The 27133-nt window shown below is 41.9% G+C and overlaps 1 protein-coding gene across 3 annotated transcripts; it reads left to right on the top strand.

The window, feature by feature from the left end:
- Positions 1 to 66: 66 nt before the first annotated feature.
- Positions 67 to 23818, top strand: GTF2H1 (general transcription factor IIH subunit 1). 3 transcript variants are annotated; one of them, XM_050975423.1, is made up of 15 exons: positions 67 to 200; positions 4014 to 4182; positions 5987 to 6179; positions 8565 to 8727; positions 10485 to 10578; positions 11105 to 11254; positions 12152 to 12231; positions 13489 to 13619; positions 14649 to 14736; positions 16047 to 16135; positions 17024 to 17141; positions 17914 to 18004; positions 19407 to 19522; positions 20431 to 20523; positions 21093 to 23818. In XM_050975423.1, exons 2-15 carry the CDS (start codon positions 4029 to 4031, stop codon positions 21177 to 21179), a joined length of 1647 nt encoding a protein of 548 aa, XP_050831380.1. In that variant the 5' UTR covers positions 67 to 200; positions 4014 to 4028; the 3' UTR covers positions 21180 to 23818. The 3 variants fall into 3 exon arrangements, with proteins under 3 accessions (XP_050831380.1, XP_050831379.1, XP_050831381.1); XM_050975422.1 differs by lacking the exon at positions 67 to 200 and adding an exon at positions 906 to 1054; XM_050975424.1 differs by lacking the exons at positions 67 to 200; positions 19407 to 19522; positions 20431 to 20523 and adding an exon at positions 906 to 1054.
- Positions 23819 to 27133: the final 3315 nt, after the last annotated feature.

Below are 27133 nucleotides of genomic sequence, written 5' to 3' on the forward strand. Positions count from 1 at the left end.
GCGCCCGTGCCACGTGACCGCCGGGGACGCGCGGCTTCGGAGCCGCTCCCCTGTCACGTGGTGCGCGCCCCACCCCCGGCGCCCCGCGGCCCGTTCCGGTCACGTGCCCGCCCCGCCCGCCCCATGGCCCCGGCGGCGGCCGCGGCCCGACCCCCGTAGCGCCGCTCGCACTCGGAGCAGCTCCCAGCGCATCCCACACGGTAAGAGCCGCCGGCGCGGGGGAACGGCGGTGCCGGGCAGGCCGCGGGGCCCGATCCGCCTCACGGTCGCGCTGCCCCGGCGATCCGTCCCCGGGGGCGGCGGGACCGCGTCGCGATGGTGCCGCGGCGGCCTTTGGCCTCCCGCGCTTCCTTCCTGCCCGGCGGACGTGTGACGGTATCCGGGCCGGTGCTGCGGTGAGGGAAGGGACGAAAGGGACGGCGGCATCGCCGATCTACGCTCCCCGGGGCCGCGGGCGGTGGCGGGGAGACGGCAGCGCTGCGCCGGCGGCACCGCTGCTGGGGCACCGGGCTTCGCCCCGCGCTTGGCCCGGTGCGGGCGGCAGACAAAGAGGTGCCGTGGCAGCGCCTTCCCCGCCTGCTGCCGGGCCGACCCCGCCGGGACCGTGCTGGTGTCCTCGGGCCCGTCTCGTGGCAGGGTGACATCCCTCCCGGAGCGTGGGTGATGCGGATCCGGGGAAGGCCGGGCTGGCCCCTCAGGACCGTGCATGCCCCTCGACGTGCCCGGGACATGCGGCAATGCTGCCAATCCTCCATCCCGCTGACAGATCCCTGCCACCCCGCGGGGCGCTGCTCTGCCCACTCCCGGAGCTGGCAGCGTCCCTGTGCCGCTGCGGGTCAGACTGGGCTATTGGCACAGATATTCCATGATTCTGCTGTTGCCTGCGGGGAGCGGAAGCCCAGCAGCAGAAAGGCCTGCATTGATCTGTCAGAGCTTGCCTGCCAGCCCGTGCCCACCCTGGCCAAGTCAGGATTATTAAAACGTGCAAACATTTTCTTTGTTTCTGCTCAGAATTCGACATAACCATATGAAAAGAGACTGGAGTAAAGTGCTGGTAAGGGAGAATGTTCAGAACAGGTGTTGTAAAAAGCAGAGATGAGAGGTACTGTATCTTAAGAGTGGTTAGGAAGATTCACTGCAATGGAGGAAAAATAGCTGTTGGAATTTGATGGTATTTCCAGAAGCTGTTTGCTCCCACAGAGCTGGGAGGGGAGGGCTTGTAGGTGGATAAGCACACAGAACATTTCTTTTGGTCTATGCCAACACTGAAGCTTCCTGATAGACCTTTCCTATTGAAAACTGCAACTGAAATTAACATCCCCAAGACAGGCCTGACTTGGGGATGTTAAGTTCAGTTAACCTCACTGTTAGGGCTTCTGGTTGATCCAAGCGCTTTTAGAACTGTTGACCAAGCTCTGTTGCTGGGGAATTTAAAATAAATTGTCTGACCTTCCTATTCATACTTTAACCAGCTGCTGAAGAACACTAATGCTGTAGCAGGTTAAAATTATCACTTAAAGCCACAAAATAACAGCATTTCTCTTTGTGCATGTGGCAGTTCTTGTCCTGCATAGCAGCAGTTTCATCAACCCTAGTACTGATTCTTGGGAACTTCAGATGTTAAATGTAGAGGTTATGATATTTGGGCAGGCACAAGTACATCATTGATGGCTCTCTGCTGCATAGAAAGCCTTACATGCCCAAAAAAAAAAAAAAAAAAAAAAAAAAAGCTGAGTGTGTGTGCTTTGCTTAGCAAGGATGTAGCCTTCCCTGTAGGAGACAGGGAATGAAATCTTGAAGCAAGATTCCTATTTTAGAATTTTTCCTGTACTTCTTGTGACACGAAGCCATTTTGTTTCCATTAGTGACAGACGGTAACCTTCCTAAATCCCTATTATTAATAGTTTTTTTTATTCTTTCTGATGTACTGTTCAAAAGACAGCTCAGGGTTTTCTCCATTTTGGGTAATGCTTACTGTGCTTATGAGTTGTATCATCCCACTGCCACTGTAAATTACTGCAGGAAAAAGGAAGTACAGCAGTGACAGAAAGAAGAACAGCATGAGCCATGTGCTCACCCTCCCAGAAGGTGGAATGAGCCACTTGCGGGATAATTGTGCTCTCACAGATTGCACACTGCAGGGTACTAGAAGGGCTCTGAAGGAGAAGTTGGTAGCTGCTGATTCTTTACTTCTGTAGTTAAAAGACTGGGTGTAGGTAGGTGAAATGGCGTGGTAGAAAAGCAGAGCAGCTGGCATCAGAATGAGCCTGACTGTGGAAATGCTTTCCTTTTTCTTGCTGTTCTGTACAGGTTGAATTCCTTTGTATTCTGTGGCTTTGCCTCCATTGCATTGGATAAAGGAGTATAAAGGAGTATAAAGTAACAAAGGGAGAAAACCACCAAATCCCTAGTTTTGCACATGGTGAGGTTTCCAGTCTCTGAGAGTCTGTGGCCAGCTGCCTTTTTCCAATAAGGATAAGGTGCTGATGAGACTGCAGACCCACAACAGGAAACTACATAAAATGGGTGTGTGAATAGCACTGAAAGGGAATAGTGCTGCTGGGAGACTGTAATGGATTATGCTAGGGAACAGTCCTGAAATCATGCCATGCAGTTTTCTGTGAGAAAGAAGTATTACCAAGGATGCTCTGAATGTAGCATAGTGTGTTCTAGAGACTGCTGCAGTGGCGCTGATGTGAAACCCCACATTCAGCTCAGCATGACTGAACTCTTAAGCAAAGCCTTGGATGGCTGGTGAAGGAGTGAACTGTAAGTGCAGAGCCCTTTTGCCAGTATGTCTTTCCATCTAGTGTGTTACTTAACTCATTTGCACAAGACCTTGTAAGACTTCTGTTAAAAAGAATGCTGTGCTACTGTCCAAATTGTCAGAATAAAATGTCTTGTCTTGCTGCTGGTTGGTGTTTTGTTGTTTTTTTGGGGTTTTTTAAGAAAAAAAGAAGTATGTGAATTTAAAGGCTTAGAACTACCATTTTGTGATACCTACTAGCAGTGTGATAGCTGATGCAGGTTACAATCTGAACTTCAGTGTGCATCCCAGCAATATTTTAGGTATTCTGAAGCACATGCAACATCCACATTAGCACTGGAAAAATATTATTTTGCACATCAGTAGTAAAGTTTATGATACACAAAATACAGCAACTGGACATACTAAACATTTTCAGCAAAGATGTACGTTTTTGATAAGTGTACCAATAGTATAGTAATACTAAACTATTATACCAGAGTGTAGTAATACTTGCCATATCTTTTATCTCTTGAAAAATTTAAGGCTGTAGGGTGAACCTGGGGAGAGGAATGATAGTGACTGCTGGGGAGAGCAATGCAGCAAGTATCCAAAGTCTTGTTGGTTTGAGACTGCTGACAGAATTATCATTGTGCTGTAGTACATGTAACATTAGTTCCTCAGACTTTGGAGGAGAGGGACTGGCCAGCTGCAGTCAAGCGTACAAATCATTGTTCAAGCCATGGGCAAAACCCACCACAATAAGAACACCTGAGTCTTACTGGGCTACCTTATCTTTAGCATACTGAACTGAAAATTCATGATTTTTCACATACCTTATATCCTTCCCTTTTCTGAAATGACTTAGCATCTGCCATTCCCACTGAAAAAGGGATTGCTGCCAGTGCCAGAGAAGATTTGGAATTCGTCATTGCTTGCTTCAGTATTCTTCTGAACTAGAAAAACCAGTAAAAGGACAGTAAAACAGGAAAATTTAGTTATCAGTTTAAACGTAAGATTTGTGGGTCTTTTAGTGGATCAAAAGCAGTATCAGCAATATAATTAGATGAATTTTTTAGGTATGTGGGAGTGTTTTGTTTAAATAAACTTGCTGATTGTACTGAAAGAGGGGAGCACATTTATCTGAAATACTCCCAAAATGATATAGGCATGAACAAGTAAATGGGGGCTGTAATACTTTAATATAGATAGGAGTAGTGAAAGAGTTACAGCACAGCTAATCAGCTCAACTGTATGTTTTTAACAGCTCATTGTAGCCACAATGGCAACGTCATCTGAAGAAGTGTTGCTGATAGTGAAGAAGGTGCGCCAGAAAAAGCAGGATGGGGCCCTGTACCTGATGGCCGAACGCATTGCCTGGGCACCCGAGGGCAAGGACCGCTTCACCGTCAGCCACATGTATGCAGACATCAAATGTGAGTGAGCACTCGCCTGCTGCACTCAGCACTACTGCCACGGATGCCTAAATCACACAAAGCTCACCTGCCATGCAGTGCTAGGTATTGCTGCCTCAGCAAGGTTGCAAGAGTCTGGAGCTCTGGCCAGGCTACTCTGTAGCAGCAGAGATCAGGACAGTGGTAAAGTATCACCAGCTTAAGGATGCTAGGAAAGAACTTCTGCAGTCTTCAGATGTTTAACTGACATCTGCTGCGTTTACTATTAACTTTGATAAGCTTGTGCAATAAATTGAACAGAAAAATAATCTATGCCATATGCTTGTAGAGGGAAGGGTGGGAGGAGGATCATGGAAGCATATAGGATTTTCGGTCTAACACAGAAACTATCTGGCATGTCATCTGTTTAATTCAGTATCTAAAGCTGTTTCGATTTTCATATAAAATGAACTCAGTTTTATTTTCATCCAACAGACCATAGCTTCAGAAGTGTCAGCTTCTGTAGTTTGGCCTAGCTAGCAACATTCTGAATAAGCATTTGCTGTTGTAATAGCAGAGTACTTGCAAGTCAAAACTATGCAGTAGATGTCTATAGCATGCTGCCTTTCTGGCTCCAATTAGTGCTCATATATCATGTGCTCTAATGCCAAAGAAGGAATAAAAAGTGAGTTGTGTGTGTCACTTGGTAATGGTTTAGTGATTATTGCCGTTTAAAGTCACATACAGGCACTGCAGCATGATCGAAAGCATGTGATGAATCAGAACAAAGATGATATATTCTTAAATATGAGAGTGATAAGAAGTTTAAAAGCCCCATTCATGTATAATAATCAACTTTGTGAAGTATTTATTTAGCTATTAACTTACACTTAAGCACTTTGTATTTTAAATATGTACATATATGGGCATTGAAGTATTTTTAACTTAGATGAAAGATGTGCTTTTTGTCATCTGAAATGAAAAAAGGGTGAGATTTTTGTTAAAATTTGTAATAGAGAAGGTGATTTAGTGTTGACATCTGGTTCCTGTCTCCCACTTGCTCTGGAGAAAGGGCTGATATTAAAAGTTAGGTTAGTGCCATTTGCGGTACTTCACTAAAGTCACTATAGCACAACAGTCCATAAGTATAGGTGTCCCAGCCTCTGCTCCCTCTGGGTATGAGGATGGAAGCAGGAATTAGATTCTTCTAATGAGTCATGAGGGTGTAGTAGTACCTTGGAGGCATTGGTGATTAACTTGGGGAGCACTAGTGGCTAACTGCACTTAGCTCACCACTGGAAACTGGGATCCAGATGTGCTCCTACCCACCCTACTTCTGCTTTCCTACCACTATCCTTCTGCAGGAGCTGGGCCAGCTGGAAAAACAAAACGGGGTGCTTTTCAGTGAATCAGTTCACCTTGCTGCACAAACACTAGCAATCATACAAGAAATGCAGCAGCAAGAAGTAGAAGGGGGGAATGAGGTCACCTTTCAGCAGCAGCCTGGATTGCTTCCAGGTTAAAGTGTCCAGGTAATGACAGCCTCATTTGCAGCAGTTTTCTAATGGATGCTGTGGGGAATGCAAAGATGAATCAGGACTCCTGAGCAGGAGCTGAAGGATATTAAGCAACAGGCTGCTACTGTCTGTAGCTTGTATTTTAGAGTCAACAAGGTGCAGGATTCAATCTAATTCAAGGGAAAGACTGACTGTTCCATTTTCACAGCTGCAATTCACATGCAGGGTAATGGTGTTTAATTGGATGATGAGAATAACTGCTTATAAGCAAATACTCTAGGGAAGACAGTTTCTTGTATAAACTTACTGTCTGTCTCTCTGCAATCTAGGCCAGAAAATCAGTCCAGAAGGCAAAGCTAAAATTCAGCTGCAGCTGGTATTGCATGCAGGGGACACAACCAACTTCCACTTCTCCAATGAAAGCACAGCAGTGAAGGAGCGAGATGCGGTCAAGGATCTTCTTCAACAGCTCTTGCCCAAGTTCAAAAGGAAAGCTAATAAAGAACTTGAGGAGAAGAACAGGTAAAGGGATAGCAGCCTAAAAATCTGTTGGGTTTTTTCTTCTAACTGTTAGCTAATTATTGTGTCTTGCTGTTAACAGTTGTTATTTCAACATCATGAATGATACAGCATTTGTTTCCCTAGTAAAAATCTCCCTGCTTTCAATTTCCAGGCAGTTCCTTGAGACTTGCATAACTGTCACATGTTGAGACTACACTTGTGTGCTTAGTGACATGTTCTTGAGGTGTAAAGGCAGCGAGTCTGGCTGCCACCTGGTCTTTCTTATCCATAGTTATGGGAGGAGAGCACCCAACTGGCAGCCTGTCTCTTTAGTCTTCTTAAATATATATGTATCAGTTAGCAAAGCTGCTTGAAAGATTTTTTTTTTCCTTTTCCAGAAATTTTATGGAGTGTGGGGATTTTGTTTTACTCCGCGTAAAGCCCAATTTGCCCCTCAAATCTTTCCTGATGTTTTATAGACTACTAAATTCTTAGGTATTTTCATGCATCTCACTTGAGAGGCTGCAGTTTGTTATTTGGCGTACAGGATGTTTATTCTAAGAAATTGTTTGAGAAGATATTGAGGATCTAAGTCCTTTTCCCATATGGGCTCTTGAGATACATTTCCGTTCCTTTAACATGTTTGTTAATCCAATCCCTGTGGCCACAGAGCTCTCTTCTCTGCATCTCCCCTGACAAGTTTCACTTCATTTTAGTGTCTGCTGTGAATCCTGTGTCTATGGCTTCCATTTCCAAAGACTCTTCTAGCTCTGAGCGTAGATTTTTCAAAACATGAGAGTGTTGCCTCATGGGACAGACTGGATCTTAACAAGGAGATTTCCCAGCAGAAGGGCAAGAGCCCTTGTGCTGGAGCTGTGACACAATCAGGATTAACTGGTTCCAGTACTGCAGCAACCACTAGGGTCTGCAGCAGTGCAGCCTGCATTGGCACTGTTCCCGTACTTGTTTCTTTATGCTGTGTGCCTTTTTTCTGGCAGTATTTGTGCTGAGAACACGGGCAGTCTTAGCTCTGAATCTTTGCCTCCTTAAATGGAGTTTTACAGCATCACACCATGAAGTATCAGGAGCTTTTCTAGTTACAGAAAAGCCAGAATCCCTGCACCTCCTCAGCCATAGTTTGTTCTCTTGATTGGAAGCCCAAGTCTGGTGATGGGGCTTCATTAGCTTAATTGCAACAGATCAGGCAGAAAAGATCCAGCCTGTTGTGGGAGGGTACAACATCCAGAGTTCCCATGGCACTTCCTTCATTTGTTGATATGTGAGAGTTGAGTACATACCAAAATTCCAAGCTTTAATGAAATAACAAGAATAACAGACTGCTTTCAGCTACACTAATTTGTAAGAATTGCCACTAATCCATACTTGTGACAAGAAGAAAAACTGGAGAAACCCTGGTGGTTAAAACATAATAATCCTGCCACAAAGCTTTCACTTCCACTTCATCCTACTTTGTCCTTAGAGCAGCTAAAGGCTTTCATTCTGTCCAGATTGCAGTTTATCCCTGTTCATCCCTAGGCCATGTATCCATAAGACTCCTGGTTTTTTTTCATTGTTTGCAGTTGATCAAGACCCTGAGGTACACGATAAAGACTGGTGAGGTTATTGGCAGATTGTGAACACACATACACGCTTCCCTGAAAATAGCCCAGTGGGTTTCTAATAAGGGACACAGCTGTAAAAACAGTTGCTTAAGCATGAGTGAAGATTCAGGTGCATAGTCTTTGCATTTTGGGTAGTGAAACCTGATATGTGGATGATAACTTCTGTAAACATTGCTCCCTGGTGAAAGTAGTGACACAGAACATGTCTCACATTTGTGCTATGTCTGATTAACAGATGAAGATCCTGCTCTTACCACAGAAACATAAATGAACATTGGGGTAATTTGTTTTAAGAGATCTTATCCCATACATATTTTGTGATCTATACTCTTGCACTAGAATAGAGCTCTGTAGCTACTGAATTTTAAGATCTTAAACCAAGAACTGGTCAGCACTCAGATCTCCTTTTTTTTTCTCTCATCATACTTCTCTGTTATGGAACAGCAAGAATATTCATTGTGCTTTTACAGTTCAGGAGATTCCAGTCCTGGTGTGCAAAGACACAAAAGCACCGCAGAATATTTTAGGACAAGACATGAATCCCACATTAACTTTTCCTTAGGCATTACTGTTTTCTAACTTTCAGTGTTACCATCCATTTCTTCAGTCTTTTCAGACAAACAGTACTATTGACATTGATTGTTTATACAGTCTTGTTAAAAAATGCACAGCATTTTGAAAGAAAACTTGGTTTCTGTTCCTTTTATGAGCTTATGTTAGTTGTGGAAATACTAGTGATTTATTCTGCAGTGTTTCAATTCTATTCAATACATTCTTTTACCAGAATGCTGCAAGAAGATCCGGTTTTGTTTCAGCTCTATAAAGACCTTGTTGTGAGCCAAGTAATCAGTGCTGAAGAATTCTGGGCCAACCGTTTAAGCCTGAATGCAGGGGATAATTCTGCAGCACCTAATAAGCAGGACGTGGGCATCTCTGCAGCATTCCTGGTATGTTGAACCTTTAACTTACAGGATTTTAGAGCAACAAATTGGAGAGAGTGAGAGTTCTGCTCATGCACTTTATTCCCATATACGTGAACCTTCCTGGTTCCTCAACATCTCTCCACTATTCCAAATGTAAAGGAGAAAAAAAAAGGTTTCCTGCTAATCTGCAACCTCAAAATTTTGTCCGTTTAATATTCCAGATTTGAACTTTAAATTGCCAATAGGCAAATGATGTTTGTACTGCTGCTCTGCCTTCTGTAAAACAGAAGTGATGTGAATATACGGTCACTAGATTAAAATGTATGAGCTCAATAAATTAAAGAGCGTATCTATGACAGCATTGACATGCACAAATGAACCTTTCCACATATGGGTTTTATTCCCTTCCCAATTTTTTAAATCAGTACATGCTTTCAGCTACCTAAAGAACAATTTATGTATATAGAAGCTCATTTTCTTGTTTTCTTTCTCTGACTTTCAGTTATTTTACCCATTTGTAGAAATCGTGCTTCAGTAAATTCAGTGCAGTCTAAAAGTAATCTAGGTACAACTTCAGATTGCTCACACAGAGATATGTTTCTGCTTCTGCAACAAAACTCACAGATAGGACTCTTTAGATGGAATCCCAATTCTACCTTTGTAATGACTATGCTCACAGTGGATTTGGGAGGGAAAGAGGAGTTAGGAATTGGTTTAATTTAGCTGCTCTACAACCATTTGATTGTTTTTTTCCCCCCATGGAAATACCTGAATCATTTGCCAGACAAATTTGATTGCTCTGATTTCCTGTCTCCCATTATTATTACACCTTAATGTTAAAAAAAAGAAACCACAGTGAAAAGTAAACCCACCAAACCTTGAAAACTAAAATGTTTTTAAACCACCTGGTTATGTTTGTGTTCCCTGCATTTGTGAAGAGGATATCTTAGATATTTATGTGTCCCAATTCAAGTTAAATCTGACTGGCTCTGCTCAGAATGCATGTTAGCCTAGGAAGAAGATGGTACAAAAGCTAGGCTTGAGGTACACAGGAAAAGGAGGAAAAGGCAGCAGCCTTAGCAATCACGTACTTTTCCTGTTTCTGAGAACTGGACAGAGCACTCGCCTCCTCCAGAGCTTCCTAAAGAGATCACTGAGATCTAAGTTCAAAGTTCTGACAAAGGCTAATCCTCAAGCTTTAAATTCAGTGTTACTCACCAGTTATACTAAGATGTTTTTTGTATACAACTATGTATACTTATAGTATAAGGGAATAAGGTGTAAGAGCCATAAGAGCCATCCTTTTTTGTCACTTCATTTTAGCCACTGATCATTCACTAGCTGAATTGTTGAGTGAACAATAAAACATGTTAAAGTAAGTAAGCATATACAGTAAACATATGCTTACTTACTTTAACAGTAAAACATGTTAAAGTAAGTAAGCATATACAGTATGCTTACTTACTTTAACTTTGACACAAGAATAAGTATAAATTAATTAAGCATACCTTGTTTCAACCAATGGAGTGCTCTTTGCTTTCTAAAGCCTGCAGTCTGCTTGTTAAATCATCCCTTAAATGACAAGTATAATAAAGTAATTCATGTTTGCTCATTGATTCCTCATTCTAAAATACCTATGGACGATCAAATACGCTATGGATTACTGGAGGAAGAAGAGTATTTTACCTGTAGCAGACCTTGCTTGCAAGATTCCAGTTCTTTTCCTTCTCCAGTTAGAGAAAACATCCAGACTGTTATTCCCTGTGTGTGCTTTTCCTCAGGCTGATGTACGGCCTCAGACAGACGGCTGCAATGGGCTGAGGTACAACTTGACTTCGGATATTATTGAATCCATATTTCGGACATACCCTGCAGGTAAGAGCAGTGTTTACATACCAAACACATCAATTTAAGATTAGTCTTTTTACTGTCTTACTGTAGAAAGACTAAAATGTTCACATGAGATTTTAATAAATGAAAACATTTTAACTTGTGTTGACTTTTTGTTTTTTAAATTGTGAGTAAATGTTTGATTTCCATGACACTCTCCTACTCAGCGTTCCAATTAATCGTTATTTTTCATGAAATCACCTTTGGGAGGAAAAAGAACCTGTTTCCATCATTTCCCATCCACTGTAATGAACATTGACACAGATTCATTTTGGCCCCTAGTGTGGGGGCAATTCAAGAGTGTTCAGTCCAATGTTATCTGTACTTTTCAAAGATTTATAGGCGTAAATGAGTACCTGTTCACTCTTGCTTAACTACTGCAGTCCCTTCCATTTAACGGGAGTAAATGGCGGCAGCCAGAAAGCAAGGAAGCCATCAAGGAAATGGTGATATAAAATAGCATGTTAAGATTTGTGGAACAGTTTGTAATTGTTCTGGGTTTTATTCACAGTAAAAATGAAATATGCAGAGAATGTTCCACATAACATGACTGAGAGAGAATTCTGGACACGATTTTTTCAGTCTCATTATTTTCATCGGGACAGGCTCAATACAGGCTCAAAAGACCTCTTTGCAGAATGTGCCAAACTGGATGAGAAAGGTAAGCTGGTTCTCTCTGAAAGATACAGATGGTCATGGCAAGTTAGCCACAGCTTTGCCATTCTGAGCATGTTTCATAGTGAGAGCATTTCTTTGAACAAATTACCTTCGGAAAGTGGCAGCGCTAGAAGTAAGCTTGACTACAAACTCCATAGCATGTCATCCTGGTAGATTGATTATGTGCCATCAGTTACTATGGAATAATTCTGTGTACATAATAGGTTTTGTTTTGTGGTATGTGCACAATTTACAACAGGTACAGCTTTTTTTATAGATGGGGTTTTAGTAAATGAGATTTCTATTAGTCCAAATTTTCCAGAGGAGTTGTCATCCTTGTTCTCTGTCAGTCTTTTTAATCTGAAATTCTAACATATTATCTGGCTCAAGTTTTTAAGGAACTTTTGAGATAGGTTTCTGATGATACAGAAATGTGGAGAGTTGGGATCACTTACCACCATTCCATAATATGTATTGAAAGCCTTCCATTAGGATTGCAAAACCCTTCACAAGTCAAAGCTATCACCAGATATAAGCTGTCATACTACCCAGGCAGGGCAGCAGAACAGTGCCAAAATTAGAAGAAATGCAATTTTTGCTTCCTAGATCCCACTACTATAACTGCATCTCAATTTATTTTTTTAATCAGTGTTCAGTGATGTGTAGAAGTTGGTGAAAACTGGGCTAATTAGTAGGAAGATGTTTTGGAGTAACTTCCCACATTTAGTGCTTATTTCAAATGGAACTTTTAAAAGGGTTTTAAGTTTTAGTCCCAGTGTTATTTGGCCCTGTGCAGAACCTCTGTCTTCTTTTAAAGATTAAATATAACCTAATGATCCCATAGTGATGCTGTTTGTTTAGATACAGTTTTTCATGATTTTTTAAAATTTGTTTCACACAGGGTTAAAAGCAATGGTGTCTCAAGGAGTGAAAAACCCTCTGATAGATTTAACAGCTTTGGAAGATAAAACATTAGATGAAGTAAGTTTCTTGGGAAAACAAATAAAAAATCCAGAAGAAAACCATACCCCTTCCTTAGTTACATTTAAGTGGGTATTTCTTTTAAAACCACTACAGATGCTAATTCTGAAACAAATCCCTTACTAGGCAGTTGCAGTGGCTGGGTACTCAACATTCCTGCTGTTGTTTTTGTGAAGGGAAATGGAGACTGTGCTCAAGGACCTCTGGTCACATCTGCCTTGGTGTGCAGCTATAAATACAAGACTTCCCTTCTTTAAAGAATTGCTCTTTCCTTTGGCTTCTTAGTCTAAAGTGAACTCTTTGGTTTTTTCCTACTTTTTAGAGTCTGTGACAATGTACAGAAGAGTAGCACAAACCAGAAAAAATGTCTTTGATTTGTTCTTACTTTCAACACTGCTACTTGATTCAGCCTAACTGAAGGACACTTTATGCAGTGTTCTTTGTTTAGCTTCAGATACCTTTTTTTGTTAAAATTACAACTAACTTGAATTATTACCTGCTTCCAAGAACAAGTTGAAACAATTTGTATCAATGGTGTACCATAATGTGAAGTAACTAGAGATGTGCTTTTCTGCAGTTGATGTAACTGAAACTGTTCAGTTGTAGTTAATAATGAAGCTGCATTTTTAAGTTTCTTTGTGGCTATTTTTGGATTTTCCTTTTTCTTTTTGTGGGAGTTGTCCAAAGCTACCAGTCTGAAACTGAACATGAGTTTAGGATAGGTGTGTTTGAAGTGCCCCTGATTTGCTTTTGAGGCTGATTAACAGCAAGCCCATAGGGTAAAATGTTACATGGCAAGTGGGGAACTCTGCCAGCATTTTAAGGCTTGAAGTTTTTTGAATTTTCTAGTGGTATCACATCCTCCTGACAGGTATATTTTAGTCTGTAGGCTGCTGGTGTCCCACTAGATGTTAAAAATCAGCCAGTAAAATAATTGCTATCTTTTCCTTGCCATCAATGCCTGTTTTGCACAGGTGATCCTTAATTTTTTTCTAAACTAGTTCAGTTTTTACTTATAAAATTACCTGTATAAGACTTGTTACCTTCTCTCTGACACCTCTAAATTGCCAAGTGTTAGCAGAATAAAATAGTCACTGGAGATTTTTCAAAGTACATAAGGAGATGGTGGGGCAAAAGTAGGAAAACAATTCTCTGGGTAATGGTGATGCAGAGGAGGCGGCTTCCTGACTCAAGGGAAAACAGAATTGGCCTGCTTCTCTGGGGGCCAAGAGGGAATTAATGTTGTTTTCTCTGTAGGGCTATGGTGTTGCTTCTGTGGCCTCTACATCAAATGCCTCAAAGTCTGCTAGAGAAAGCAGCAATGCTGCCATCATAAAACGCTTTAATCATCACAGTGCCATGGTCCTTGCAGCTGGCCTCAGGAAACAGTAAGTTTCAACATTGTGTAATAGATTTTTAGAGTCAATTTTAAGGACTTTAAAACAAAAGCACATCTTCAGCTATTCATACAACCTTTTCTTTTAATTTTTTATGAATGAATTATTTTCCTCTAAAAATGAAAATACCTTTAGGTTTCATTTTACTTTATAGAAGTTTTTCAGAGCTGTTTGAAATGATGACTGCTATTTTTAACTGAGTCATGATATAAAGCAGATTAAAAAGAAAAGAATGGCTGTACCTTAGATGTCTAGCCCTGGTGAAGGCAGCAGAAGTAGTGGAGGTGAGGTTTGGTGCAGGGATTTCCTATTTCCTGCCTTCCAGGAGCAGGTCTGCTGGGGCTTCCTGCAGTGTGGCATAGGTGGAGCAGATGAAAGACTCCTCAGGTGCAGTACTCTGCCTCTGACCAAAACCACCTGTCAGGTCACCTGCTCTACAACTGCTTTATGGACAACCAGTAAGGATTACTACTCCATCCAAATCCTACAGACCTTAACTGAGAGAGATCTTAGTTACTTCCTTCTGTTTAGCTGGGCTCCCTCACATTGTTCTTCTGTTTTGCACAAATTGTACCCTGCACCTTCAGCAACCTCTTTTGGGCAAAGTGTGTTTCTGTTTCTCAGTTCAGAAAGGCACAATAGGATAGGGCTCCTGGACAGTTGTACTGCAGGGCTCCCAGAGCTCTGCTAATACCTGGTTGCATAACTGTGTGTACAAAGTGTTTCTAACTTAGCCATGCTTTTGCTGTGTCCCACATGCACTGTTGGCATGCTGCTATTTCTGAAGAGAGGGACCAGCACCTTCCCCTGCTATGGAATTTCCCCTGTGACAAACAGGGTTAATGTGAGGAGTTGGTTCCTTCTGTCTACACCAACTGCTAGAAATTAAGACATAAGGGGAAAAAAGTATATGAACGTGCATATGAAGTTTTTGAAACAGATGTATTTACTTTGTCTCTAGCTTGTATCTTAAGTTTCCTGTGAGGTGAATTCTTCTTAATGCTGTTTCTCTATTTTAAGAGAAGCACAAAATGACCATTACAGTGAGACCAGCAGTACGGATGGAAACTCCAGGGATTCAGATTTCTTTCAGCCACCACTGAAAAAGGTATAAAGTTAGCTGATGTGATTCTAACTGAATGGAACTGGAAGCTCTGTCTCTCAAAAAATTGCTGAAAGTTCCTTACTTGGTTTATGACACATCTGAAGTAAAACTTTTTTAGCCTTGTTTAGAAGTATATAGAATAACAACCTGACAGCCTGTAAGAAGTCTTGTTACCTCTGTTAGTAAACACAAATAAGTTACACATTGAAGTATTGTGCTGTTTTTCTCTTCAGTAGTGTCCAATGAAAGTAAAAAATTGTAAGATACTTCAGATTGGACTCAGAAATCTGGTTCTTTCCATTTGCTGCAGTTCTATTTTCAGCCCCCTTCCTTTTGTTTTTCTTTCAAATGCCTGAAAACTTCTAGAGAACATCCATCAGAAAAGGATATTGGTGTTCAAGCACCAATATTAACCTGTCAAGTGTGTTGTTTGTGGAGGGGATGATGAAACTGGCACATGACAGCCTTCATCTTAGTCAGAAACTGAAGTGAGGTTGAGCTGAGTGTAGTGACACCTGATGCAGTGAAATAGAGGGCAACAGCCTGGTCTAGACTAACCAGAGCAGCTCACAAAGTGGAAGAGAGTACTGGAATTGCTATAAAACTGACTTCTGGGAGCTGACAGCCTAAACAGAAAACATCATAGAGACTCAAAACTTGGTTGTATTGTGAGAAAACCTTGTAGAATCCATGTGTTGGCAAGTGTGGGGGTAGTCTTTGACTTTCCTCAAAAGCTGTAAAGTTTTACTGAGCAGAAAATTATATTGCAACACTAGAAGAAATGTGATGAAAAGGAGAGTGAAAGTAGCAGGAGAACAGGAGAGTTTGGAAATAGTTTTCTAGTTGTACAAAGTCTGATATCACTGTGCTGTTACCTCTCACTGCTAATACTCCACAGCTCTGCTGTCACCAGATAGCTTGGGGTAATTACTGTGGTTTTAGCCTTAGACTCCTATGCACCAGCTATTAAATCGTGAGTATTTCTGCTGATCTGGAGTTAGATGGACATAAATAGAGAGCACAAATGATTATCTATGTATACTTTTTGGAACACGTTTTGGAAGGGGCAGGGACTGCCTTAATTTTAGCAGAATCTGGAGAAAAAGCAGCAGTGCCAAGACTTCCAAATGGCCCATCCTGAACAACACTGGGCATCACTCCCTATGGAGGGTAGGCATGAGCCATTCTATACCTGGGTTTTCTTTAAGGTTTTAGTAACCCTTCAGCTCAAACTTGATGCACCAGAAGAAAGCACTGGATGTATGGATTTGTGCCTTCATCAGTAACATGTATCATTATTTGGCTAATTTTAGGTAAAACTGCAGGAGGCCATTGAATACGAAGATTTATCAAAGAATAATAGCGTTAAAACTATTGCACTAAACTTAAAGAAGTCTGATAGGTAAGTTAAAATAATGCACAGCTATTTCAGCAGGGGTTTCATCACAGCCCACATAGGACCAGCTGATTTAGTCCCTACTGTGCCACACTCAGCTGTGTTACAACTGACTTTAGAAACCTAATATGAGCCTTTGCATAAACCAATTTCCCCTTAAATTTGTAGTTTTATTTCTCAGTGGTTGGGGTAAGAAGGGACATCTGGAGATCATCTAGTCCAACACCCCTGCCAAATTCCATCTTACTTTTCAGAGGGTTAAGTCTCTAAGCCAACATGAATGACCTTGACATGTAATTTCAGTGAGAGCCGAACAGCTCTGTTCACTGTTCTGCACATCATTGCAGCTTTCAGTGGAAAAATGTGTTACATATGAAAATATATGGAATTCCAAGAAAAATCCTCTCCCAGGCAAAAAAGCGCAGTTGGGATAGTTTGGGCTGCTCACTACTCTAAGATTTTTCTAGTGGTAGTACTTCTGTTTTCTAGACTTTTGAGTTTGAAAACCTTAGGTGTAACACCAGAAAAGGAGCAGTACTACCAGAAAGAGAACAGTTCCACATGTGCACCTAACTTAATTTACATTAATTTTAGTTGAAAGTGATGTGAATTGCTTCCTTCTAATGATATTTCCAGAATTTGGTGGCAAAGGTAGCTTTTCATTGGCAAAATGATGATCACAGATTCAACAATTGAAGCTGTTATTTGCTGCTATACTATCCCTAACCCAGCCTCTTCCCACGTGGCAATATATTGTACTTTGTCAATAAATAAAGTACTGGTAACAGTTGCAAAGCATCTAAAATTAGAAACAGTACAAGAACTGTCCAGGAGTTTTTCTCTTGCTTTACTCTTACTAGTAATACTTTTCCCTTCCCTTTTCTCACTTCACAGGTATTACCATGGTCCAACTCCAATTCAATCACAGCAATATGCAACTAGTCAGGATATAATTAATTCATTTCAGAGTATTAGACAAGAAATGGAAGCATATGTACCCAAACTAACTCAGGTATGGAAGTATATTTTTAAAATGCCCCTCTTGATCTTGATCTTAGCTTAGCATCTTACTTTCTATACAGTTTTGTGTCTCGTGTTAACTGAAGTTTACCATAAAAAATTTAAACTTCAGTAATCTCCAATTTCTGTTAACTGATTTATTTTAAAGGTTTAGATGATATGTTTTGAGCTGTTATGTTTAAAATCTACACTAGAGGAAACTGAGTCATTGCTGATGCTCAGTTATATTCTTCTGTTCCTGCTTTCTTTTGAGGAAACAGTAAAGGTATAAGGTAGTAAAGGAGGACAGTCATGCACAGGCCAGTGTATTCATCCCACTCGGAGAAGTATAGGAGGTTACAGTGAGCGGGTTTTTAATTGAACTGGTCTTTTGCTCCTGAATGTACTTAGGCTGTCAGTGTGCTGTGGGCTGCACAGAAGCTCTCTGCTGGCACCTGGAGGGCAGCAGAGCCCTGTGGCCAATCTCTCCAGCCAGCATCTGAACTTAGCTGTTTGCAAATCTAGTTTGGCCCCAAGTAAAGCAGCATTCTGCTACACTTCTGCATAGCAATAGTCTGTCTTATTTCAGAGTATGTGCACAGCATGTTCAAGGTCTAGGCAGAGAAAAGGTATAATTAATTGGAGAGTTTTCACTGCAAACAAGCAATAGCACAATTCTGGAAAAGAGCAGAACCTGAACCTCCGTGTAGGTATTCAACTAATCTTATTTTAAAAAGAATTTATTAGAAAAAGTGACCTGAAATATTTGTTCCCTTTCTCTCCAGGTTCTTTCAAGTGGTGATGCTGCCAGCACTATTGCAGTCCTGTCACCTGGAGGAGCACTTATGCAGGGTGGAACACAGCAAGCCATAAACCGTAAGGATTTGGGATGTCTAATGCTTTAATTGTATCCTGGTCCATTGCACAGCACTAGCTGGCTTGCTGTTTCATCTCTCCCTTAAAACATGTTACAGTGGTAGTGATAAATTATGGAAATGTGTAGCTGGAGTAGTACTGGGTTCCAGCAACAAAAGAAAAGCACCATGCCACCACTAGCCTCACCATGGGGGTGGTAATGGCTAGACCAGCACTGAGGCAAGGGAACAAGAGAACATTTTACACAGCAAGAAATGACAGAAACATCTGATAAATACCAAATTGTCTTGCAGATGTGGGGTTTTACTTGTTCAGCTTTTTTTTTTCCCCTGGATTGTAGAATATAACATACTCTGTGGAAACTCTTAAGGAAGCAAAGCCTAGATAATAATCTGAAACTAAGTTTTTTGCAGCCTGCATTTAAGATTCACAGCTTGCTGTGGAAAAAAAAAGGCAGCTTCCTTGTAGACTGCAAGAAAGCCTGTCTTTCTCACACCTCCATTCAACCACACCTTTCCCTATTGTCACATTGCTGCCAGTTTGAGTTCCTCTCTCTTCAGTCTCACAGCAGATGAATCCCTATTCTTGGGATTTATTACAGTTTTCCAGTTTATCTTGTCTTACTTGGTCTGAAAAGCAGCAGAAAGTAATTCAGACAGCTGAAAAAGCAAGTATGAGTTCTTTATGGTACTGAAATAAAAGGAATCAGCAAGCAGTGGTGAGGCTTTCTTACCCATCCTAATTGACACATTGGGTCCTACACTTCACTTCTTTGAGCCTGACCACCACTTCTTTCTTTTAACAGCCTCATCCTAAAATTTGATATTCACTGTTCAGTTCACTGTGTTCATCCTCAGTGACTACTTGTACTTTTTGTTTGGGTTTTTACAGCTGTGGCTCTTTGTTCTTGAACCCTGTCACCCTTTCTTCTCTAAGAATGTCTGGAACACAGTTCTTTTTTCCTGTCTGGATTTTTCATCTTTCACATGCTGTAACCATATTGCCAGCATAAGATAGAAGGAAAAACTGGAAGTACCCACCACAGAGTTCTTAGCATTGTGCTGTTAGGACAAGCCAGCAGCAGCACTGCCACACTGTTTAAACAATACAAATATATTGCTTCTAATCCTGGATTAGGCTTGGTGTCCATTCTTTGCCTGGCATGGATCTTCCTAAATAATACACAAGCTTTCAAGTATAGAGCCATGAATAGCAGCTGACCTGATCTAACAGCTGCTGATAGTCTTGATCTAATTGCTGTGAGGCATCTCAGTGTCCCCTCCCAGCCAGTCATTCTGTGACTGTAGTGGAAGTGTACATCACTGAGCTCCTTCAGTAGCCTTAGTTCTCATTTTTCATAGGATGATTTGAATGATGTGAAAAAACTTTTTTCCTGTTGCAGAGATGGTGCCAAATGACATTCAGTCTGAATTAAAACACTTGTATGTGGCAGTAGGGGAACTGCTACGACACTTCTGGTCCTGCTTTCCTGTTAACACACCATTCCTAGAAGAAAAGGTAAGGCAGAGCTTCCTCTTATGGCCCCTGGTTATGATGTGGTTTAGAATGACCATGGTTTAGAATGGCTGTCATTACTGAAGTATGGAACTAATACACACATGCCTCAAATCAGTGCAGCACTTACTCATCCCTAGAACTGAAGGTCACAAAATAATGTGAAACCTTTTTCTCAGCAGTTCTGCTGGTACTATTAAATAAAATCATCCTTGTCCCTGCCTGCCTGTTAGCTCCCTTTAGGAGCAGTAGCTGTTAGCCAGTTTTAAACAGAATGGGCAGCTCAGTTGCAACTGCAGGGTTCTCATTCCAGTTTAAAACACAAAAATTAAAGCCTCCCTTCCTCAGCTCCAAAATACAGCCTCCACAGTGACAGTACAAGCAAGTTTCCCTTATTCTTCTATCCACTGCAAAAATCACTGTCATAACATTCAGAACACACACTGTGTTTGAGAACTAAGTTTCTTCAAAGACAGATGTTTGTCTACAGCCAGGTCTATGACTGGAACTATTTTTCTGTTACTTTTGACCTCACATGGATAACAAAGATTAAAATTTGCATTCAGATACATTTGCATGTCTGCTGCAAATGTGGCCTGAAAATCCAGGCTTTGCTTGAAAAAAACCCCACCATTTTGTGAATATCTTGTATCTATTTATAGTGTCTATTAAGGATGTAGTAATCAGAGTGGCACACTGCACTTTTAGTCATACTGCACTTATCTCAAAAATACAGAGAAGTGTTAGAGACTGATATTTGAATAACTTTCCTTCCTCAAACTACACAAAGTTGAAGTAGCCCCGGAATTAGTTAGAGGGTGTTTTGTTGGAGAACACCTTGTTAAAGGAAATGAAACTTCTGTCTTACTGTAATTCTTTAGTATTTTAATACTGGTTTCTGTCTCTATCAGGTTGTGAAAATGAGGAGCAACTTGGAAAGATTTCAGGTTACAAAGCTCTGCCCATTCCAAGAAAAGATTCGGAGACAATATTTAAGCACAAACGTAAGGGGAAAGTACTGTTTAATTATGTTGGGTGTATATTAATAATTCATTCTTAACTATGAGAGGATGATAGCTTTGTTACTTATTATGCTAGGGCATTTTAATTTTTTTGTTGACTAGGAAATGGACAGAGGGAAATTGGGTACACAGTTACGCTGTTGCCTCTCCCTCTCCAGTTTGCTGAGTGATTCCAGCAACTGACAAGAACTGTAACCTGAAATTACTGGACTGATAAAAAGAAAGAGGAAGTCACGTTTCATTTTTCACTTCCACCGTGAAGTAGAACTTGAACAACTTCAGAAGTCTCTCCATATCAGTTTTTAAGTGGTCACAGACTAAATACCAGAACAGACAGCACAATGGAAGTGTCACTTCCCCCTTACCTTTCAGTTCAGCAGCTCTCTGCACTGCTCCCTCTATGGATATTTTGCAAGAGAGCCTCAAGGTCCTTTCTCTGATTTTAGCAAGATTACTCATAGTGGATAAAAGCAAGAATGCACCTGAAAGGAAGGGGAGGGGATCTCTTTTCCAGCAGCTGAGACAATGTTTTCTCTCTTTTCCTGTTTCAGTTGGTAAGTCATATAGAAGAGATGCTGCAGACAGCCTACAATAAGTTCCACACGTGGCAGTCCCGGCGCATGCTGAAGAAGACGTGAGGGCACATCCTGTACAGGTCTGAGAGCAAAGCCTGCAATAGGGTAGGACTACAGCCTAGGTATGTGCAGATCTTAGAGTTGTTGCAGGAAGACCTGCAAGCTGTGGACTTCTGGAAACGATGCTAACTGAACTTGCACATTTTTGAAAAAGAACTGAGATTAAACTTGAAAACTGGGGAGAAAAACAAGGAAGAACCAAAACGGAAGAGCTGAGGCGCAAATATATTTAAAAGACACTGTTTACTGCAGTTACTCAGGAACTGCTTTTGATTTGCATAAAAAGCTGCTTTCAGAAATAAAAAATTTAAAGAGGGTGTATTAATAAAATTTGTTTTTCTGTCTAATTTTTTTTTAAGAAGTGTATGGCACAGGGTAGATCTCAAAAGTTTTTCTTCACTGGATTCTGACATTTTCTTGAATTCTGTTTGTACTTCCTGCAACAGGTTAACAATGATGTTTTAAAACATAGCTGAGACTGTTTTTGCTTCAGACATCTGGGAGAGTGTAGCTGTCAGAAGACAAGCTCCTGCCATATGTTTCCCCACCAATTGGAAGCAAGAGACATTGCACTGAAAGCTGTTCATGGTCTGGGGTCCCTAAAGGTACACAAGGGCAAACTTTTGCCTGAAGTCTTCGATTTTTATGCAAAAATTTTTCAGCCATCAGTTTTGCATGTTTCCTTTTGAGTGCAAGTGTGTGCTACTGCAATCTTTTTTTTTTTATGGTGGCATTTGTTCTGAGGAGAGAATGCATTTTTAAAAATGAAGTTAAATAAAGTTTCTTACAAAAGAAGTCATTTATTTTCAATTCTTAGGCATTTTTATTTCTTCTCCTAAATCTGTTTTCCTTCACCCTTCCCTTTTGACTATTATACTGTTTTTGGCGAATTGATAATCATTGCAAAGAGAAAAATGTGTTATTTACACAGTGTCCATAGGTATTGGGAATCTGTGCCATACTTTGTTCTAAGTAGAATCGGTTCACAGTTTCAGACCAACTTGTCTTGTATTAAATGTGACTTAAATGCAAAGTAACCCCCTTTTCTCAAATATATGCAGTTTAATGACAACCTTGTATTTTTTTGTCACTTTGACTGGACAACAGCCCCATATGGGCTACTGAACTTTTTTTTTACTTCAGATTAAATGTGACTGTTAAAGATGCATCTACTACAAAGACAAATCAGACTGACAATATGTATTCAAAGCAAGCACAGCAGTGTTCAGTACAGCAGAAGAAATTCCCCAAACCTGCATGATGGCTTAATACTACATTTTGGTATGATGCTAAAACATGGTAGTATGATGTTGGGTGGATAATTTTTGAAAATTTCTACAGCAGAAAAGATGTATTGGTGTAGCCAAATGGGTGCTTGTTCTGTGCTGCTGCTCCGTTTATGCAAGAGGGTTTTTTTCTTTAACTGGTGCATGGAAGTCAGCGGCTTCTTTTGACCCTTTTCTTTCAGATTTCTGTATTACGCTACAATCTTTTGGTAAAAGCTGAGTTTCAGTTAAGCATCACTGTCTGCACCAAAGTCCTGTTCAGAACTGTGTGCATATTGTTCAGCCTCGTTCCCTGTGTGCTGCTGCAGATCCATGCACGATCCCTGCTCTGCGCCGTCCGCGTGGTTCTGCTGCAGAAATGACTGGGCTCAACCAGAGATGCCCAGTGGTCTTGACAGGGTGGAAATGTCACTGGGAATATACAGATGTACTACAGCATTTGGGGGATGAGGTGCACATCTTGTCAAGAGTTACCTCTTGTGAGAGCTAAACTTTCTCTAAAATTTAGGTTTAGGGTGTGGCTTTATGAAGCCGAATCCCCTTGTAAGTGCAGGCAGCTCCCAGAAAAAAAAAAAAGGGTACTTTTGTTCTTCCCCAATCCAAAGCATTTGGTCTAGCAATTCTGGCGCCAAATTCCAGCTGTTCCTTGAAAGCTAGCACACCTTCCATCACATCAGAGGGCTAGGGTCAAGAAAACAGGTCTGATTTACATTCTAACTGTGCCTGAAGCTATGAACAACACATTTAAATATTAGACTGCACTGAGACTTCATTTAAATCCTAGGAGAGTTTTGAATATGGAACTAATTCACCTTTAATTGGAATGTATTTAGTGCTCCTGGAAAGACTGGGCAAAATGGTCAACATGGTGAAAAAGTGTCAGTGCATCACAAGAACATTTTACAGCTCCAAGGACTGATGTTTATAACCATTTTTGGGGATGGTATTGCAATAGCTTTAAGTTATTTTAATGATATCAGGCTATCAAAGTATACCTTAATGACCAGAACTAGGGGGAGGAGGACTATGATACTAAATTCAACAGTTTTGCCTAGAGAATGTACAGGCAAGGCTGCTATGCACTTCATATTGCTTTTTCAGGTATTGTGGCAATAAGGCACAGGCCCCTCCTCAAGTAAAGGGAGGTAAACAAAATATTCTTTCTACATTGTGTTCCCCTTTTCTGTAGCATGGTCCAAAACACAGATTCATTCCTTAAATTTTGAAACTGAATCATCATGCATTATATTACTATTGGAATCTTTATACTGACTTGTATTTTTAATGAGAATTCATAAAACTTGTATCATTGGCATTGATCTAAGATTTGTAGAATAAACCCTACTGAATTCTGAAGTGAAGTCTTTTCTAATGCTTAGGCTGTGTTTTCTGATTAAATTAAATCCCTAACAGGCTCTGTTGAGGTCTAAATTGAAACAACTGTGTGTAACTCGCTTAGCTGTCCCTGGGTGCTGATAGGTCAGCAACAAAAGTGTTACAATATAATTATTGTCAAATTGTTTCATTTTCAGGACTCTACACTATTACTAGTTCTACTGTCCCTCTCTTCCCTATCATACAAAAGCCACTTTTAAGTCTCCAGGGATTAGTACTCTGCTTGTTCCATATATTGATGCAGCAGCTGTTGGTTCAGGAGAGCTGCACAGGAGCTTTGTCAGTCACTCTAATCCAAGGTTTGCCAGAAATGGTGGAAGGAAAATGCAGATACCAGCCTGTGCATTTCAGCAGATAAAGATATTTAGATGCACCACAAAAAAAGCCGGACTAATTCTCTCCCAAAAGCTCTCCCCAGTCAGGCACAGGAGGTGACAACCTTTCACTGCAGCCACCCTATAAGTAGCTTCTTACATACTCACAGGGTAGCTCTCAAGACTATCATCTGCAGCTTCCTAACATGGCAAAGATCTCACCAAGGCCCTGTTGTGCCTTCCCAGATGGATGAGTTTCTCCACCACTTAAGATGCTTTTTTTAAAGCTACAACTATTTTCCCTTATTTTGTTGTAAGTACATCCTTAAAACTTCTAGGAGGTAGTATCAGCAAGAAACTTCTATGGAACACCTGCTTTATCCAGAAAGTCACTTGAATAAGCAGGGAAGGTAACAATGAGAAAGCTTATGACCCAGTTTTCCATTATCCATCCTGTTTCCCTTTCTTAAGGGCTTGCTGCCCTTTGTATTGCAAGAGTTTCAGTGTGAGCCATGATATTCTCAACTTGTTTCCGTGCTCTCCCTTGCCTTGCAGCAAGAACTGGAGCTCACTCCAAATGGGACACAGCAAGTTTTTGAATAGCAATCAGACATCACTGGTGATCTAACAGTGATCCTCAGTAAACTCCCACAGCAGAGTTCAAAAGCCTGGGGAACCACAAAATTACCTAACGCAATCTCACACATGTTTTTCAGGCTACTGCATTTCCTCTCATCACAACATCTCCCCAAAAGATAGCCAAGCCCTTGTCTCTCTGCTGAAATCAAGGGAGTTTGTTAACATCCTAGATGTAAAGTGCTCTGTGGGGGCTCTTTTGGGGTGGAAGGGACCAGACCCAGAGGTACAAGATGCAGCCAGCACAGCTGACCTGGCTGAAGGAACCAGAGGTCACAGACCAGAGCCCAGCCTTGGCAGTGAGCACCCCACAGACCCCTGGTACCCTCACTGAGGGGGCTCTGTACACTTGCACCCTGCAGCCCCCAGCCCACACCCTGACAGTTCTCCTTTGTGCTGCTCTCCAGGCAGCTTTGGGCTCACAGCCAGGTGGCAGAGTGCCACCACAGTGATGGGAAAAGTGCCTTCAGGAATGCACTCCTTGCTGGCACCTACACATGCTCTCAGCTGCTGTGTTTCCCCCCACGAACATTTCCAACCCCTCCAAAACCTGACAGCCCTCTGGTCTTCCTCTCCCCACGAAAGCCCCTTCATTGTGGAAAAGCCAAACTTCTGTAGTAGTTCAGCTGTCAGCATATCCCCAAGGAAAAAAAACGTTCTGGACTTAGACCCTGTCCTCCATGCATGCTAAGATCCTGTTGCTTTTTATCTCACAGCCCTCACAAACCAAAAGTTAAATCTGAATCTGCTGAAGGCAGCTTCCCCCCAAATACCCATAAACCCGGACACAGTTTTGTTCTCTAGAGCATCACCTTCCACACAGCCTCACTCATCCACTTCCACTCTAAGTCCACTCACAGGCACAGGCTAACAAACCACCACTTTATTAGAATTCCTGCACCCTGCAGAAGCAGCTCCAAGCACTGCTGACATCCCCACTTCCCTGCACCACCCTCCTCGAGCAAGCTCCTGCCCTGTGTGCTCACCCTCAGGACTGCCCATCACCTCTTTGGCACAAAGCTGTCTCCACCACACTTGGCCAAGCACCTCATAGCCTGGGAATCCCAGATCCCTTCTGTGTAACCTCCCTAGGACTTGGCTGTCAACACAACCTATGGGCACCCTCAGCTCTGCACTCATCCCCTAAACCCTAAGCCTTGTCTGCAGCATCTCAACAGGACTCCAACTGCAAGTTCCAGAGAAAAGAGGGAAGCATTGGAGCATACCCAAGCTAAAGCTTCTGCTAAAAAAGACAAGACTCAAAAACTCTGGGAATCGGCCAGAGGTGACCAGACCGTCTGGGGCAGGGGTTGCCTCTCTCCAGGTGCTGTGCAGGGAGTGTTGGCCTCAGGTGGGACTTCCAGCCTGTTACATGAACCACAGCAGTGTCTTGGCATCCTCCCTGACCTCACCTGCAGCCTCTCCACCTGCAGCTGATGGGCTGATCCAGATAAAACAGCACTGACAGGAACTCTGACATCCTGCAGGTCCCATGATCGGAATTGACAACAATTCAACAGCCCCATGACAGCCACTTCCCTGTGAGCTCTCCCCCCATTTCTACCTTTGCCCAACTGCAGATAGCATGTTAAGGAAATGAATGCTGAGCTGTAAAGCCACGTGGTCCCTAAGTGACAATGCCTGAGCCTGGGCAGGGCTCCCTCCACTCCGGTCACGAGCTGATCACGAAGGGAACCAGCAGGGACTCAGAGCAAGGCTGGCATCAATGCTCTGCCCTGCCAGGTGTGACTCAGCAGGACAAAGACTGCAGGGCCAGAAGCAGGCAGCAGGTATCTCTGCTGGTAAGCACCAACCACCCTGTTCTGCTAAACCAGGCCACATGAAGAACATCACTGTGCAAAATACTTTAGCGTGGCACGGGACCGAGGAGATGTCTCTCTGTACAGAGATATTACATCACCAAAACCAGAATGTTTCCTTTTACCGTGCAGCCCTGCAGAGCTCAGGAAATTGCATCCTCACAGTCCTTCTGCCTCCCTCACCCTTGAGGCAGAGCACCCAAACTTGTTTGTGCTGTTTTACAGCAGGCAGTGGAATGTTTCTTAGGAACCTCAGTCTTGGATGAGGATCCTGGGTGCTGCAGCAATGAACAGCCTTTCTCCATGGCTTGCCACTCCCCTGGGCACAGCACCTCACCTTGCCTTAACAAAAGCAAACATGTACAACAGTCCAAAGACAAACACAGGGGTTACCATTCAGTTTTGTGATTACCATTCTCAGTTGATAACCACTACTTTACGCTGAGCAAGTGCCAACACTCCATTGTGGCAAACCAGAACCAGTGTCAGAGCTGTGATCCAGTCCT

Source organism: Serinus canaria, chromosome 5, assembly GCF_022539315.1.
Source record: "Serinus canaria isolate serCan28SL12 chromosome 5, serCan2020, whole genome shotgun sequence".
In the NCBI taxonomy this organism is placed as follows: domain Eukaryota; kingdom Metazoa; phylum Chordata; class Aves; order Passeriformes; family Fringillidae; genus Serinus; species Serinus canaria.